Genomic DNA, 18104 nt, shown 5'->3' with positions numbered 1-18104 from the left:
CCTCCTTTCCCTGGGAATGGAGCACGCTGCCTTGACAGCGCTCCTAACCCCTGACAGAACAGGGGGAGAGATCAGGAACAGAGCGCAAGGCGTTTCTTAGTGCGGGGTTGAGCACTTACATCACAATGTTGGCCTAATGAGGGAGGCTTAGGTGTGTCTTTATACCGTAGCAAAGCAGCTGTGAAACAGCAGGGCTGGCTTGGTGGCTCCTGAAAGTCAACTGTGTCTTCGTTACTTTTTTGCAGCTCAAATCCTTTCAACAAAGAGGAGCTGACAGCTATTCTGAAGTTTGGAGCTGAGGATCTCTTCAAGGAGATTGAAGGGGAAGAATCGGAGCCGCAGGTAGTTAAAATTAAAATAACCTAGCTGTGCTCTGATGGTCTTCATGAACTTCACTTCATTGGCAGTACTGCATGGGGAAATGGCATTTGTCCTGACTCTCTTGTACTTGCTCTGTGGATCAGAGAGAGCAGTTCAGTTAATAGTGTTTGTCAAACTGACCCCTGCCATGGGACACCAAGTTCAAGTTTCCAGAAAAGCTGAAGGGAGAGAACAATGGACTTGGGAGGCAGGGATGGGGGACAGACTGACTGTGGAGATTCTGATCAGGTTCCTGAAATAAATGGTTGGGGTTTCAGTGGTAGAACCTTGTCCCCCGTCAGCCCTCTGCACATACATCTGTAGCTCTGTGAGTAACGAGTTAGTGTATTGTAACAGAGCCTAGCAAGTCCTCTTCATCCCAGCGCCTCTTAGCCCCTTTCCTTTCCTTTGTAGTTTCCACAGGAGTCAGTGTGCGTCACCTCTTACCCATCCAGTGCAGGATTGTTTCTGACATTATGTTACCGAATGCTTTGAACAGCCCTGTTAATGGGGCCATGCAGTGGTCCACAGCCATGTCCCTGCAGGGAATGATTCCACAAATGAAAAGATAGCAGTTGGGAGTTTTTTCCTGATGTTCAGGCTGTTGTTTTCTCAGCCTCACCCATCATTTCTCTTCATACCCTCTGGTACCAGCTAAATAGTCTGTCGTCCTCCTCAGTGATGACACTTCATCAGTATATGCAGCCCGTCAACTTGTCTCCCCCACCTCCCCTTGTTCACTTATCCAAGCGATGTGTGTTTAGCAGTCACAGCTCACAAGTCAATCCTTGAAGCCCCCCCTTCCTTTCTGTTGTTGTGCGTCCTCTGATTGTATCATAATTTCTTTCTGACTGGCAGGAAATGGATATTGATGAGATTTTACGCTTGGCTGAAACACGAGAGAACGAAGTGTCCTCGAGCGCCACGGATGAGCTGCTGTCTCAATTCAAGGTACAAAGCAGATAGATTTCCTAGGAACCAGTGAGTAAGAGGGACTGAATCCCAGCAGAGTAGGGTCGTGAGTGGCTATGAACGGTCTTTGCCGAGGTCAACCTTGTTTGTAAGGTCGGTGACAGGAGAAGGGACAGAACTGGCCAACAGTGCTCCTGCATGCTGTCTTCATGGGGTCAGGCTTAGCCAAACAAGCGAAACCCTTTGCAAGGTGCATGGAAGCAGGTGGTCCTCAACCAGCAGGAGAGGGGTTGTTAGGTTTGGTGGGTGGGTAGCACTAAATGTGTGTGTATAGGTTTTTAAATGATCTTGGTGGTGGGGAAGAAAATCTTAAACTTCCTAACTTTGGGAACTGAAATGCTAATCTAGCAAAGGCTCCAGCCAAAGTTTATAAATTGCATGCACTACTCGATGGCTGATAGCTGGAAGAGATGACAGACAACAGGAACAGAATGACTAACGGACAGATTTCTTGGGGAAATGCCTCAAGAGAAAGAAGTTGAGACTGGACCCCAACGTCTCTCTGGTGACGTTATCACAGGGAGCTTCTAATCCCATGGGTGTGCTTTTGCTTCTAAGGTAGCCAATTTTGCAACCATGGAGGAGGAAGAGACTGAGCTGGATGAGAGGTCCCAGAGGGACTGGGATGATATTATTCCTGAAGAGCAAAGGAAGAAAGTGGAGGAGGAGGAACGACAGAAGGAATTGGAAGAAATCTATATGCTGCCCAGAATTCGCAGCTCCACTAAAAAGGTACAACACTGCCTCAGGAACCTGGGAAGCAACAGGCCACAGGAGGCTAGTGGTGGGAAAGAGGGTCTTTGCCTAGTAACAATTTTGTGGGATTTTGATTTTTTTCCCCCCATTGCTAGTTTGGAACAAAGTACAGAATAGGCCATAAGTCTGCCATGCAGAGTACGAATTAGGCCCTGAGTCTATAGTGCAGGATGTGTGTCCAGGATGAATTTGGTAGTGGTGTTTCTAATTCTACTTGTGCTTTATTTAAAAACAATAAATGCTGAAACCCGGTGGCAGTAACAGATTGAAGCACAGGGGGAAATAGCCAACTTAGTGGTGGGGACTAGACTGGAGTTCATTTTTGATTGCCTCGTAGGTCATTTCCTGGATCTTTTTTTTCCTATCTCCTCACTAAGCTTCACACTTCACCATGCTGTTAATGCTTAAACCTAACCTGTCCCTTCACAGCCAGAAGAGACAGTACTCTTTCCAGCTTTACTGTCTAGGTCGGGGTGGCCAAACAGTGGCTCGTGAGCCACCTGTGGCTCTTTTACAGTTAGTGTGGCTTGCGGAGCCCCCATGCTCCCCCTTCTCCACCTACCAGACTGGGGGAAGGGGAGAACTCAGGACCTCTGTCTTGCAGCAGGGTGGTGGGATAGGGGCTTCTGACCAGTGAAGAAGGGGGTCTCGGGACTTCAGCCCCGTGGGGCAGAAGTCTCAAGCTCTAGCAGTCGAACTTCTGAAGATTGTGGTATGCGGCTCGAAGGGTCAGTAAGTTTGGCCACCCTGGTCTAGGTGCTATGATGCATTCAAATCCTCTAGCAATAGGGCTGTGCAAGAAAACTCCACTAGCACATGGAACCCATGCTTCATTCGCATGCTCCTGTCTGGAAATCTGTCAAAAGGGGATGAGCAAATACATTGGGGCCTTGGACATCCAGGCACTTCAAGGGGGGGGGAAAGGGAGGTTCCTCTAAGAGGGGATGACGCCGATGTTGATCTGATTGGCCTTACTTCAGAATAAGCACCGAGAGGTTCTGCATTTGCATTGCCAGCCCACGCCACTAGGGAGGAGTTGAAGGAGGTTGCAAATTAGCCCTTGTTACCCTAGTGCTGTCCTTCTGGCTCGTTCAGGCTCAGGCAAATGACAGTGATTCTGATGCTGAATCCAAGAGAAGGATACACAGGTCATCTGGATCAGAGAGTGAGACGGACGATACTGACGACGATAAAAGGCCGAAGCGCCGGGGGCGCCCACGGAGTGTTAGGAAAGACACGGTGGAAGGATTTACTGATGCTGAAATCAGGAGGTCAGTGCTGAGCCCAGGAGACTGTTAGAGGAGCACGTTCGGAAATTCTGCGCAGACACCGACACAGCTAGGGTAGGGCCCTGCTCCAGCAAAGCATGTCAGCACCTGCATAACTGTGAGCCCGTGGCTGGTCCCAGTGAGGTCAGGTCAGATAGAATGTTTACATCAGAGGTGGGCAAACTATGGCCTGCGGGCCCGTCCTGCCCGGCCCTTGAGCTCCTGGTCAGGAAGGCTAACCCCGGCCCCTCCCCCACTATCCCCCTCCCCTGCAGCTACGCTGCCGCGCGGACAGCACTCTGGGTGGCGGGGCTGCGCACTCCTGCAGGGCAGTGCAGCAGCATGTCTGGCTCCAGCCAGGCGGCGCGGCTGCCAGACTTGCTGCATTGAGCAGCAAGGTAAGGGAGCGGCGGGTTGGATTAAGGGGCAGGAGGGCAGTCAGGGGATGGAGCAGGAGGCGGTTGGATGGGGCGGAGGTTCTTGGGGAGGGGAACGGAGGGTTGGATAAGTGTGGGAGTCCAGGGGGGGGATGTGTGGATAGGGGTCGGGGCAGTCAGGGAGCAGGGGGGGGTTGATGGGGGTGGGGTCCGGGGGGTTGGATAAGGGGCGAGGGGTCCCAGGAGGGGGGCGGTCAGGGGACAAGGATCGGGGGGGGTTGGATGGGTCGGGTGTTCTGAGAGGGGCAGTCAGGGGGCGGGAAGTGGGAGGGGGTGGTTAGAGGCGGGGACCAGGCTGTTGGGGGAGGCACAGCCTTCCCTACCTGGTCCTCCATACAGTTTTGCAACCCCGATGTGGCCCTCGGGCCAAAAAGTTTGTCCACCCCTGGTTTACATGATTAAAGTTAAGCAAGTGAAGAAGTGCTCTGCTGGACTGGGGCTATTGGCTCCCCAAAACCTCCATTTTTGGGGATCTTCCATGCTCATGTTGTTGTGCCCTGGACATTTAATCAGTTCTAAATGACAATGGCAGGACTCCTGGTGCTTTATTAACTTAGTGTTGTAACAGAAGAATTAGGGGCGAAATCAGGCTTTACTGGCTCCAGCCATTCTCTGAACTTGTATATTATCAGCTTTGCCACCTGCCTATGGCCTTCTAGGACTGTGTGAAACCAGCTGACGATCTTTAGTCTGGTTCTAGTGAGACAAGTGCCTGTGTTTCACAAAAATTGCTCCTGAAATCGTCAGCCTCCATCAGTAATCTCAGGTGGACTGAGTGGGTCCATTGAATTCAGCATTAAGGTACATTGCTAAGGGGTGTGCTGGAGGCCGGAACGGCTGGTAGTCATTCCATGGAGAAACCAAGGACTCCTGTCTTTGTGCTGTCCTACTGGCTTTGTTCAGGAGCAGCAAATTCACCTGAAATAAGAAAAGTTTCCTGGCCGTTTAAATTTAAACAAAAAGCAAATGTTGATATATTTGGGCAAAAATAATAGCCCTAAAAGAGTTGGTGCCATAAGTCAGGGTAGTGAAGTTTCCCCTTCCGCCAGCATTACGTTTCTCAGCTCAGCTGACGCGTGCAATTCCAAGCCAGTTTTTGTCCTTGCCTTCTCCAAGATAGAACTTCCCCTAATCTCTTCAGTCTTCGCAAAGCGCCTGCATCCTAAGGCTGTGTCCAGAGGTTAGGCCAGAGATGGTAAAGGGGATTTCTTGAGCTTTAACCAACTTCCCTTCATCTTTGAGTTGCTGTTTTTTAAACTGAACCTCCATCAGTAATTTACTAAAATTATGACTCCCCCCGTGACCCCCACCACTTTTTTTTTTTGCAATGACAGGCGCCCAGGGTTAAGAGTCATCCTCTGTCCTTCTCCAGTTCCTTCTAGCCAAGGAGCTCAAAGCTCTTTGCAAACACTAAGGAATTAAAACTCACAACAGCCCTGGGAGCAACTTAGGCCTTGTACATGAAATACTGGATTGACAAAGGGGACGAGCCAATTAAATGTATCACCATGTATTTAAATACAGCTGTAATTTAGGACCTTTTTTACTGAGATTGTTTTGCTTTTCTTTTTTGCGTAGGTTTATCAAGGCTTATAAGAAGTTTGGGCTTCCACTCGAACGGTATGTGCAAACTGGCTCTGATCCTGAGAACAATCGCATATAGGCTAGTTGCTGCACTAGTAAACAGGAGACACAAATAGCCACATGAAGATCTCTGTGCATTGCTCTACCCCTAGGCACAATTAACTGATAGGCATCAAGTATGGCATAGGCTTCTTCGATGGGCAAAGCCTGACTGGTCTGTCATATTCAGGGTGAACGGTGTGAAAGTGCTGCCGTTGGAGACACAGGAATTGCCAGGTGGTCCATCTTGTCTCAGATGATTGCCACTGGTGGATGTTTCAGATGAAGGCCCCCTCTTCCCCTCCTCCCCCGCGCATGCCTAGTGCATTACGCAACACTTCAGGAGCAGGGTACACATGGTGTCATCTTCTGCAAAGCAGCCCTGTCCCAGACTAGTCTCCTGTTATGTGATCACCTGCTTCTTACGGTATCCTGCAACTCTCAGGTACCAAAGCTTAATATGGGTCTTGCTCCAAGTGGTCTTAAAACCATTATTTACCTGGCAAGAAAAGGATCAGCAACCTGAGGAGTCCCAATAAAAGAGATCAGCTCAGAGGCGAAGATGGGTTGGTTCTCCTAGGTAGCGGGGAGCTGAAGTTAACACACACACAAAAATCCCAGTTCCTTAAAAAAAGTATTTCCATGCCCAGCAGTGCAAATGCTATTGAAAGTGATAGATATGCTTGATCTGGGAAGCGTCAGACACCTGAAAGAAGCAGACCGGCTAGGCCCTGTGTCTCTGAGCCGCGCTATCAGCCAGGTGTTGAGTCTGATTCTTTCCCGATTCTTTTCTTCCCTCTCAGGCTGGAGTGCATTGCTCGCGATGCTGAGCTGGTGGACAAGTCCATAGCTGATCTGAAACGTCTAGGGGAACTTATTCACAACAGCTGTGTGTCGGCAATGCAGGAATACGAGGAGCAGCTGAAAGAAAACCCCGGTGAGGGTAAGTGAAAGGGACGGGCGCAGATTTCATTAACCTCTTGGTGTTGATGGGCCAAAGTGCTGGTGGGAACCATCCCCATTCTGGGTGAGATGGGACACCAGATTGGCAGCACTGGAGGCTGTAGTCTGTTAGCTAAAGAACAGTACAAACTTCACCCATGCTGCCTCTGCTAGTGACCTGGAGGGAGCTACCTCTAAGAGTGAGAAAGCTATTCCAGCCTCCAAGCCGTGAGTCTTCTGCTCTGACTGAAGGGTGTCAGTTGGAACTGTTAGCGTCTGGTGGACACGGGATTTCTGAGGCATGGGCTACGACCACCAACTCGTTTCATGTTAGGTTGTGGAGCAGCCAGCAGACTGGATTGCTTCCTGGGTTGGAATCAAACCAATAACATGTACCCTGCACTATTCCTGTACCTGCAGTTATCGGTCCTCTGAGCCAGCCAGTGCCCCCATAGCACTGGGTAAATACCCTGCACGTACTTCCAAGACTTGAGGAACATTGAGCCCTGTGTGTTGCCTCTGCATCTCTGGCTTTCTAGGAAGCAGGGTGGTTTGGTGGCTGGCACAGGAGACAGGGAATCTGGAGACGTGGGTGTTATTGCCAACTCTGCCATTAAGTCTCTGCGTGACCTGGGCTGAACTGAGCTGCTAAAGTGGCTGAACTCCAATGTTGTTGATTTATTTGTAATTAAGAAAATGACTTGGGAAGGGGCTTGGAGTGTAACGAATCACTCACTACCTACCGCTCTTTGAAAGCAGAGCCTGCTTTTCAGAATCTACCTGAGCATTAGCAGCCAGCCCTAGAGGTAAACAGAGGACGGTGGGAGGAATATAAAGCTCTTGAATGTATCTGAGCCTTTTCCAGCGTCTCTTTCATTCTGTCAAAGTGCTTGCAGCTGAAATGTTTGTTGCTGTTGAACAGGGAAAGGGCCTGGGAAAAGGAGGGGTCCTACCCTCAAGATCTCTGGTGTCCAAGTCAACGTGAAATCCATCATCCAGCATGAAGAAGAGTTTGAAATGCTGCACAAATCCATTCCCACGGACCCGGAGGAGAAGAGGAAGTGAGTTGGCATGACTAGGAGGAAAGTGCAAGGCGCTTGGGGTTTTGGGCTGGCAAAAGGAAAGCCTGGGTTTGCAGATTTGCTTTGACACCACAGTTTTGGAAAGAAGCCCCTCACCACCTCTCTCGTGTTTGAAATGCCTTCAGATACTGCCTGACCTGCCGCGCCAAAGCTGCTCATTTTGATGTAGACTGGGGAGTGGAGGATGATTCTCGTTTATTGCTGGGAATTTATGAACATGGCTATGGAAACTGGGAGCTAATTAAAACGGACCCAGAACTGAAGTTAACTGATAAGGTAGGTCGTCATGTGTTGCTCGCTTTAGTTCCGGGGCTCAGGGAGAACGTTTGCTTCCTCAAAAACGGATGTTTATATTGGTACACACTTAAAACAATAATAACAGCCAGGAAAACAATGACCATGACCTCTCTGGAATGCTGCATTCCCAACGTATTGAGTTGTGTTAGGTTTCCCCCATGGTTAATGCTGAGCTCAGACAATGTCACTGCTGACAGACCCAGATGTTGTTAGCAAAAATCAGGTCGTGTCCTGGTATGAATGAGCGCCCTCAGGTGTGATGCTCAGAATAGCATTTTAAAACTGAAACGAGCATCCCAGACACAGTCGTGGGAATCTCTTCCTTGCAGTGGTGGTACAGAGGAGCCCCTCTAATTCTCCCTTTGCTAATGCACTGCGCTGATGATTCTTACCCCGAAGACAGCAGCTTCACCTCACTTCATAACACGAATGCCCTGGCTGAGTCATTGCTGTATGTAAATTACAGTCAGATTAGTTAGTTGTTTAAAGAAAACAGCGATAACGAGCGGTGCTCCATTTTTATGTTTATAAAGGCACAAACCAGTGAAATCAACTTTACAGAAATAGCTTTTTTTCTCAAGTTATTAATGATTCATTACTTTTACCAAATATGCTACGCAGTACTAGCCTACTGTAAAACGATATCATAAATAAATTCGGCTTGTCAAAACAAGGGAGCAAAGTGTCTGTTGCAACACAGGCTTCTTGATGTATTTTGCAGTGTGTTTGCTTGCTCACTGGAGAAGTTCTTCTGTAATCCGAGCTAGCAGCAATCAAAGTTCCTACCCGACTGTGCTCACACATGTCCTGTCACTTCAATACCAGCATGGGGGTGCCCCCTCCCCCCACACTTGAATTGGTAGAATTCTGCATGCTGCCTTATGAAAGGAGGAGACTTTTGAGAGAGCTCTTTGGCCTAGATCCTCGTATGGATTTAGGCACCTAACTCCCATTGAAATTAATGGGAGTTAGCCACCTAAATATCTTTGAGGATCTGGGATTTTGTGCCTGGGAGAGCAGGGTAAGGCAGTTCCCCTGAGAAGTTAAGGAGGTTTCCTCACTCCCTTGCTGGACGCTAGGGGAGGAGATTGTTACTAGTGCTTGTCTGCTCACTTCACGGCTTGATAGGTGCATGTGGATGTTTTGTTTTTGTCAAAGATCCTACCTGTTGAGACAGATAAGAAGCCTCAGGGAAAGCAGCTCCAGACTCGGGTCGATTATCTGTTGAAATTGCTGAAGAAAGATCTGGAGAAGAAGGAAACTGTGAAAGATGGGGAAGAGGTGAGTGAGGGGATGGCTGAGTGCCCCTAGGAGAACATTGGACACTGCTTAGAAGGAAACTACCTCCTGCATTTCTAGCTCATTAAATATTCTGTTTGAACGGATTGTGGCTGTATTGTAGTCTGATCCCTTCATTCCATTGAATCTAGAGCTGGTGGGGCTTGGCTCTCAGATCCTAGGGCCAGGCTAACTTGGCAGGTCTGTCACTTAGAAAAGGGCATCTTTTTACCTGTAAGCTGAGTGTGCTTGATGTGTGAGACACTGAGCATCATACGTAGGATTCCATGATTCTCATTTTACCAAGTCACTTGTCAGAAGTAGAAGTGAACTCTAAAGCGATGTGCACAGATTTTATGAAAAATTATGGCTTACGTAGGGTTGGATGCTGAATGCCCCAACTAGCAAGGAGTGTTGGAGCTGTGCCTGCAAGACCTGTCTTGGACTGTGTTCCTGTCGTCTAAATAAACCTTCTGCTTTACTGGCTGGCTGAGAGTCATGGTGAATCGCAGGAAGCCGGGGGTGCAGGGCCTTGTGTCCCCCCACACTCCGTGACAAGGTGTCACATTAAATACCCTCTGGCAGCAGGCACCAGCTCTCCTTCATTTGCCCTGTCACCAGGCTGCTTGGTGCCAGCAATTCACTCGTACTAATTTTCTGTGTGTTCAGAATAGTCCTTTGAGCCTACAAACCTCAGATGGATTTCCTCTTGCTAGCCAAAATGGGACCCTCTGATGGAGGTTGTAATTCTAATTAGTGGCTCAGTGTCATTTCCCATGGCCCATTAGATCTTCTAGTGCTCCAAACGGACTCCTACTGCCTAGAGGAAGAGAGATGGTATTTCTGTTTCAGGAAGTGGTTTTCAAGCCCTAACTGGTTTCTCTTCTTCCCCAGACCAAACTGAAGAAGAGGAAACCACGTGTGAAGAAAGAGAACAAAGCTCCCAAAGTCAAAGATGAGCATGGAAATGACCTGTCCTCTCCTCGGCACTCGGACAACCAGTCAGAAGAGGGTGAAGTCAAGGTGTGTTGACCCAGGTGGAGGGGGCTTTTACAAAGCTGCTTGACCTATGTTGGTGCTTCAGAAACTACACTTGAAAAGCACCTGTTGCAACTTCCCCAAACAACCACTAGGGGAGCTGCAGAGCATTAAACTGAAATAGGGGCCTGGCTGAGTTGCGTGGGAACATAGGAGGTGATGAGGTCTTCTCCACCCACCTCATTAAGCCAATGTTCAGAGCATTGGGGATGGGCTCCAAAATGTGCCACTTTCAGCCTTTGTTAGCTTGGAGACTGTCCTCCTCAGAAAACCTGCCATTGGTGAAGCCAAAGTTTACCAAGATAATTTTGGTCTGGGAAAAACCCTCTCTTTGAGTAGCTCTGCACATAATTTAAAGGTTTCTTAATGCTCCTGATCGATATCTACCTTGAAGAGATGAGCCTACTGACTAGCTAAGTTAAATTAAGGAGAGTTCTATGTAGCTGCAGTTTGCTAGTCAGCTGCAGAATGATGCCGGTTTGATGGAATAACCTTAGAGGCAGGGTTTGTGGGGGTTGGGCAGATCGCTGCTTTGGACTTGCTTAGGTTAATCAGAGCAAGGAAAAGTTTGAATGAGCAGCAAGAATCAGGTGCTCTTGCAGGACGTAGGTTTATAGAGTAAAATATGTCTGAGGTGAGGGGCTCTGACTTTGTGAACGACGTTTGAGTCTGTGACTAATTTCCTAGGAGGATGGCTTGGAAAAGAGCCCAGTGAAAAAGAAACAGAAGAAGAAAGAGAACAAAGAGAACAAGGAAAAACAGTCAACCACAAAGAAAGAAAAGGAAGGCGATAAAGAGAAAAAGAAAACAAAGGATAAGAAAGAGAAGGTACCAGGCATATCTTACATGTAACCTTTAGAAACATGTTACAAGCTGGAGATCACATTCAGGATTTCAGATTCAAATCCTGCACATGCCAATACCTATCAAGGAGAGCAGTTTGAGAGGGCAATGAAGTCCCTCCAGGGAATATTCGCAGAGATGGACACACTATGAGATTGGACATTCCTAAAGACCCCATGGGAAAGAATGCTAGGGCATCCTTTACTAGTGAGCATTGGGGAGGGCTCTTTGCCTGAGCCTCCAGAACTTTTTGGAGTGAGCATTTACCCTGAATAGGAGAGAAAAGATACCTGCAGTGAAGAATGGAAAAGGTGACCTATTCTGTGGGTTGGGAACTAAGTATAGAGTGTGAAAGGGAGTGAGCTATTTTCAGACTGACTTGAAAAGACCGCTATCCCCAAACAGAAGAGTATCCCGGAATGGCCGGCATCAAGAAAAGGAGAGAAAAGAGTTTGGAGCTTATTGTTCAAAGCGTGTAAGGCTTTAAATAATCTTGGTGTTGGCAGGCTGTGTCTGGATTGCTCTGGACTTCAAATCTATCCATAATAACCCAACCTACACAGGGGCCGTGAAATAATATCTTGGCTGTTCCCATGTTGACAGGGATTGATTCTGTCAGCACAGGTGTCAGGCTAGGTGGGAAACGTAACTTAGTTGCCCCTTGGCTGCCATGGGCTGGATTCAGACTAGGCATAGGTGAAAGGCTCCATAGTAATGACTTGGGGTACTTGCGGTATATACCAAATGCTAGTGTATTATGTCCTAAATCAAAGCTGAGACCTTATTTCAAATCTAGGGGAAGTCCCCTTCCCAGTGAAATGCGGCGTGGCCTTCAGCTGCTAATAGGAAGAAGGGAGAAATGATCGTTTCTGAGGCTGAAGCTCGGGATCAGTTGCTTTGAGACTTTGGGTCTGTTGACAGCTCTTGCGCCGATTTCCTGGGCAAGCTTGGGCAGCTCAACATTTTCACTAGCAGTCAGCGATTTGGGGTGCCCAACCGAAGAGCTGTTGGGCTTGATTTCCAGAGGCTCTGAGCATGGGCAGTTCCCACTGACTTACAGTGGAATTTCAGGCCCTTCTAAATATCAGGCCATATGGGGGGGCCTGCCCTTCCCAGAGGATACGCACCCACTGTGTGACCCTAATTCTCTAGTGCAGTCCCTCACAGGCAAGTTTAACCTCTCCCTGTGTACAGACCCCAAATCACTGGTGCCACTTCTGAAAACGTTGGCCCAGGTGTGTGTGTGCTCCAGTTTCCTCTCACAGGTGTGATGTGACTCTTCATTCATTCATGACTCTAAAGTACTTGAAGGGCTTTGGGAGGGAAATGCTGTAGAGGGGCATGCCATTTATTAATTGCCAATGGTAGTCGTCACAGAGGATTTCACGGTGGGCCATGCAGAATCCCCAGGTTCGGCTCACTGTCAAAGGGCTGTGATTTTGTTCTTTTCAAGGCCAAAGGTAGCGAGACCAAGTCTGGAAGCAAAGGGAAGCGATCTCAGGGTCCTGTCCACATTACAGCAGGGAGTGAGCCCATCCCCATTGGCGAAGACGAGGATGATGACCTGGACCAGGAAACGTTCAGCATAGTGAGTATCTTCTTCTGGAGACAAGGGCACAACAGTGGGAGCTCTGGGGTTTCCTGGCACACTAACACCACTGTAAGTTATGAATATCTGCGGCTTCGTTTGCCTAAGTGCCCGGGTTTGAGCAGCACTAACTACCCTAACCTGGACCCCACTGCTAAGCAAGCAGCCTTTGGGGATTCTATAGACTCAGTACACTCCACTCCTGGAAGGAAAGGTGCACTTCACATTGCTTAACAGTGATCCCCTGCAGCTAATTTGAGAGCACTATGGACAAGTGGCAAAAGGAGTCCCAGCCAGGACTTCTCCTTGGCTGAAAGGATGTTGGCTCTGACGTGGGACCTCAAATGGGAGAAACATCAAGGCCTCCTTAGGGAGCCATCCTCCCGAAAACAAGCACAGTATTAAAAACAGGTTTGGAATATCTCCTCTCTAGATTCTGTGCCACTTAGTTGCACTGGTAATGCATGCTCTCATTTCATCTCTCTGTTGGGAACATGACAGAAGGGGGCATAGCAGAGGCAGTACAGCACCCTAATACACTGTAGCCCCCTCTTATTTCAAACTGAAGCTTTCCGTTCCCACAGCTGGCTTGACCAGCATAGGCCAAATGTTGTGACCCTGTAGCAGTGTGTGGCAGACTCTTTCCCTCAGCAACCAAGGGATTAGCAGGTTATTCCTGGGCTGGAAGAATATTGAGGCCATCCTAGAGTAACTTTTGTATGGCCTGAAGATCCACAGTTGCTCACTGAGTTGTTGTAGTAAGTTCCCCTGTAAGTGCTTTCCAAGCTGTGTAAATGAAAACGCAGCAGTGTGCCGCCGGTGCAGACTGGTGAGCATGGCTGCAAACACAACACTTAATATAGTCTCTTATGCTGGACTCTCCTCTGCCTGGCTTGTGTATTTGAAGGGGGTGCTTTCAACTTGAAAGCGAGTCAGTTTTTTAGCACAAGTACAAAGAACAGGAGTACTTGTGGCACCTTAGAGACTAAAAAATTTATTTCAGCATAAGCTTTCGTGGGCTACAGCCAACTTCTTCAGATGCATAGAATGGAACATATAGTAAGGAGATAGATATACATAGAGAACATGAAAAGGTGGAAGTAGTTTCAGATACTGTATTTACTCTTGAGGCCCCTTGCTAATTTTTTTTTCCAGTCCCTTTTTATTTAAAAAATAAAAACAAAACGTTTCTTGGTTGTTCTCTGAAAGATTCACGCAAACAATGGGAAAGTGACTAAAAAGTACTCCTGAGGGCATTCTGCGCTAAATAATTAAAAATCCTGCACCAAAAAATTAAAAATTCTGTGCACAATATTTTAAAGTTCTGCAAATTTTATCTGTCAAATAAATGTGGAGACTCCAGCATGGGGAACACAGGCCACTGGCTGCACAGAGGTGGGAGATCACTGTGCAGCTCCCCCCTGGCAATTGGACTCAGCAGTGAGGCTACACCCAACCCTGACATAGCGCAAGGACCGGGCCTGCCCCAGAAACACCCCAAGGCCCTGCCCCTCCGTGCCAGGTGCACCAGGTATGGGCAGGCAGGCTGGCTCAGCAAGGCAGGATCCAAGTGTGGAGGGGCTTAATGTGCAGGGATCCAGGTGTGGGTTGAGAGGGTTCTGTGTGGGACAATCTGGGTGCGGGTGGCTCAGTGGGGGATCCAGGTGTGGGGGGGATCTGGATGCACAGGGGCTTGTTGGGGGGTTCTGGGTGCAATGGTAATGGGACTCTGCAGGGGGGTCCAAGTGAAGGTGGTTGGAGCTCAGCAGGGTTGGGGGTGGGTCTGGGTGTGGGGGGAGGGTTCAGTGGGGGGTCCAGATGCTGGGGGAGTGGGGCTCAGTGGGGTGGGGATCCAGGAGCAGCTGGTTGGGGCTTGGTGGGGTGGGGATCCAGGTGCAGATGGCTCATTGGGGGGTGGTCCAGGTGCAGAGGGAGTGGGGCTCGTTGGGGTTCTGGGAGTGCGGGGCGGGAGGTTCGGCAGGAGGGTCTGGGTATGAGGGGGTCTGGATGCACGGGGGTTGGGCGGATGGGGGAGCAGCTCCCTGTACGGCGATCCCTCCCCCTGCAGCTGAGGAGCGATGGGTGCAGGAAGCACGGGGGGGGACAGGGGGGGCAGGGTGGAGTTTGCAGAGCTTCTTGCAGCCAGGAGAGAAATCTGGGGATGGGTTTGACCCAGCCCCGGATACCATGCAGGGGAAGAGGAAGTCCCATCCTCCCCAGCCCAGCCAGAACTAGCAGCTGAGCCAGGCGCAGGGTAGGAGCCACCAGCCGGGTCTTTCCCAGTCCTGCCCTCTGCCCCACAGTGATTTACCTCTCTGCCGGCTGCCCTGGGCACCTGAAACATACTGCTGGGGTGGGTCGTATGATCGCTCTTGTGGCTTCCCTTTGCTTCCCCGTCAGAAAGTCATTTTTCTGCAGGGAAACAAAGAAATGTGCAGAGAACGTAAATTCTGCACATGAGCAGTGGTGCAGATTTCCCCCAGGAGTGAAAAATGAGAGGGTGAAACTGGCTATAGGCGAAGTGCTGTTGCGTACACAAATGATGGTTTCCTCTATTTCTTTCAGTCTTGTTAGCAGCAGTCGTTCAAAAACCTTTTTATCTGTCAGTGTGATTTTTGATAGTGGTCCGGAACCTATGTATTTTATCTTTAGTGCATAAATAGTAACGTGTCCCTTGATTATGCATCTAGACCTCAGGATATCAGACTGAGTGCATGCTCAATACTTGCAGAGCACATTGTGCGCTTCCAGAAGGAGGAGGGGTGGGTGGATGATGTTGAGGACAGGCTCTCATTGCTTTATGCTGCATGTCTTTCGAAGTCTGCTGTTTGCATGGGGGACATCTCCTTATTTTAAAACTAAACACAGGATGACTAACAGCTGGGATTAGTGAATTTTCCCCACCAGCGAATGGTTGAGAGAAGGTCAACAGAGAGGGTAGAACCCAGGCATGAAATTAATGAATTTTTGCTCTGTGTTGCTCACCCAAGTGCAAAGAGAGGATGAGGCCAGTGAAAAAGGCACTGAAGCAACTGGACAAGCCAGATAAGGGACTGACCGTGCAAGAACAGCTGGAGCATACTCGCAACTGCCTCCTGAAAATTGGAGATCGCATCTCAGAGTGCCTTAAAGCCTACTCTGACCAGGAGCACATCAAGCTGTGGAGAAGGTAACAGCCCATTTCGTTTTTCTTTGGCTAGTTTGTGAATATTTAAGTGAATTTAGTGCTTATGGAAGGTGCTGGATTTTACAGCCCAGAAGTCAGATTCCAATGTTCCCCTCCCAGTGTTTCCCCCCAGCCTGTTTTAAAGACCCTCTTGAAAGCTGACCAGGGGACAGTAGGTGCGTCAGGAACCATGGCCCATTCTGGCCTGGACCACTTGGAGACTAGGGCTTCGTCTACATTAAAAAGTGTCACCAGTTTAAAATAAAGCAATTTAAAAACAGGTTTGGCCAAGCTGGTGCAAACTCTGTGCAGACACCTGTGCGTTTCAGTTGGAGAGGTGCTGATATCAATGTATCTTAAGTTACTTTCTTTACCCTTCCACAAAACTGAAACAAGTTCCTTTGAAACTGAAATGTGAATGTCCGCACACAGACTGATGCAAGTGGATGCCTAGGATGCCCCTTTATTAGAAACTGGAGGGAGGCTGCCAACTCCTGTTATCTAGGCCACTGATTAGCCTTTGGACAGGATCCGAAGTACAGTAGCGTTGTGCTGATGCAGGAGAGCCAAAAAGGAGATGGTGAAGCTGAGTGAAGCCTGCTTTTCCTGTCCCAGATGAGTGAAATAGACAAAGTAAAGAAACAGCATTTGTGATTAAATGGATATTGGATTTTAGGTCTTTGCCTGGTAACTGTTAGAGATTGAGTTAGAGTCCAGCAGCAGGGCGCTTTCTCTTTGAAAATATTTTTGTTTTTATCATCTTAACAGTTTCCCTTGCAAGGTGGAAGGGATTCTTTCTCCACTCTCCATGAGAGTGTTTTTATAACTCCCATTGCTTGTTATACAAACTCGTGCTCTGAGCGGAGGATAGGCCCAAGATTATTGCTATAAAGGCTGGAGGAGTGTTTTACAAGGAGAGATGGTTTTGTAGCTAAGGCACTGGACTGGGACTCTGGCGTCTTGGGTTCATTTCTCAGCTTTGCCGCAGACTCCCTGTGTAATCCTGGGCAAATCATTTCGTCTCTCTGTACTCCCATGCCATCTGCCAGATGAAGGGAATAATTGCTAATCCTTAGCTCAGTGTTTTTTTGCAGATTGTACAAATGAGGAAGACAAGTTAAACTGCTGTTTAGTAATTAATAGAAAAACTTAATGTCCCTTTAGGAACCTGTGGATATTTGTGTCCAAGTTCACAGAATTTGATGCTAGAAAATTGCACAAACTCTACAAAATGGCTCACAAAAAAAGATCGCAGGAAGAGGAGGTAAGATCTGAAATGTGCTCTCTTGGTGAGGAAGAGGCTGTATAGAACAGGGAGGTCTCGCATCTCTTCCCCGACCTTAGCTACTATTTGTGTTGCTGTCGCAGTTGCAGCAACATAACCACACAGTCCTGCTGGTACCATGGCTTATGGTGACTGATGCACTATAAATCTTTGGGTCAAATTCAAGGGCTCTTGTCTCCTGAGAATTGTGTTTGTGAAGCTGCACCATGGGCTTAGCAGCGCATGCATTTATATTCTTTCAGATTGGTTGCTTTTTTTAAATGTCAATGCTTTCTAGCTCTTGTAGGATGGTGCAGGGTTATTAGGCCCCTGATTGGCTTTGTCTGCAACTCTTTGCTTTGTTTACCTCCACCTTCACTCCTTATTTGTCTGTTTTATAAACTACACAGTGCTAGTCATTTGATACCCTTTTAACACGTGGAAGTTCCTCTCTTCTTTCGTCCAGTCATTATTGTTGCCTCCCGCTGGACTATTCTTGTTGGTGTGTGCCACATTGTCTCCAACTCAAGAGTAGAAATCGGGGATGATGCTGTCCGTCAGGATTAAAATGTGTTGGCAGCGGTGGGTGTGGTGGAAACTTGCACATCTCCTGCCTTACACAGGTCTGGCTCAAGTTCTATTGATTCCTTACTTTCTTGAGCACAAAAGTAATTCACAGCACAATCCACAGTGAAGATGCAGGTCTCTAGTCGGCAGGGAATCCCCCTGCTCTAAATGAATCCAGAGTGCAACAGACAGGGTTTCACAACCTGCCCGAGGCACTCCGGGGAATTGAAGGGGGAAGCATCGTATCTTTTTCATTCCATTGTACTGGAAGTGTCTCCCTTGTTCTCAGCAGGAGCAGAAGAAGAAGGAGGACATGGCTGGCAGCAAAAGGCTATTCCGCCCAGAGCCTTCTGGCTCCAGCCGGGATTCCCTCATGTCTCAGTCTCACCTGCCTCCCAACCCTCATTCTCAGAAACTCCACCTGCCTCCCTCGCACCCTCAGCAGATGCATGGGCACCAGCGGGACAACTACAGCCACCCTAGCAAGAGACACTTCAGTAACGCAGGTGGGTCCTTCATGAGAGAGTCAGAGGATGAGGCTAGCAGGTCCCCTGTCCATCCCAAGCCAAGGCTTGATTGTTCCCTGCAGTACATCCTCCAGGGCTTTTGTCCAGTCACGTTTT

General features: G+C 48.6%; 1 protein-coding gene across 5 annotated transcripts in view; it reads left to right on the top strand.

Annotated features, from left to right (window-relative positions):
- Positions 1-18104, top strand: part of CHD2 (chromodomain helicase DNA binding protein 2) — an 80133-nt gene that overhangs the window by 59041 nt on the left and 2988 nt on the right. For 3 of the 5 annotated variants that reach the window (XM_054040960.1, XM_054040957.1, XM_054040961.1), the window contains 15 exons: positions 246-342; positions 1219-1311; positions 1891-2064; positions 3184-3359; positions 5372-5413; positions 6220-6359; positions 7281-7419; positions 7566-7716; positions 8896-9018; positions 9910-10038; positions 10741-10881; positions 12350-12484; positions 15475-15653; positions 16815-16914; positions 17771-17987. In XM_054040960.1, the coding sequence (XP_053896935.1) occupies positions 246-342; positions 1219-1311; positions 1891-2064; positions 3184-3359; positions 5372-5413; positions 6220-6359; positions 7281-7419; positions 7566-7716; positions 8896-9018; positions 9910-10038; positions 10741-10881; positions 12350-12484; positions 15475-15653; positions 16815-16914; positions 17771-17987 (2036 nt within the window). The remainder of the gene's footprint in view (positions 1-245; positions 343-1218; positions 1312-1890; positions 2065-3183; positions 3360-5371; positions 5414-6219; positions 6360-7280; positions 7420-7565; positions 7717-8895; positions 9019-9909; positions 10039-10740; positions 10882-12349; positions 12485-15474; positions 15654-16814; positions 16915-17770; positions 17988-18104) is intronic. The other 2 variants (XM_054040959.1, XM_054040958.1) reach the window with 2 other exon arrangements.

The sequence above is a fragment of the Malaclemys terrapin genome, chromosome 10 (assembly GCF_027887155.1).
Source record: "Malaclemys terrapin pileata isolate rMalTer1 chromosome 10, rMalTer1.hap1, whole genome shotgun sequence".
NCBI classification, from domain to species: Eukaryota; Metazoa; Chordata; order Testudines; family Emydidae; genus Malaclemys; species Malaclemys terrapin.
Note: the sequence above shows the minus strand (reverse complement) of the source record. Positions and strands in the feature narration are given on the sequence as shown.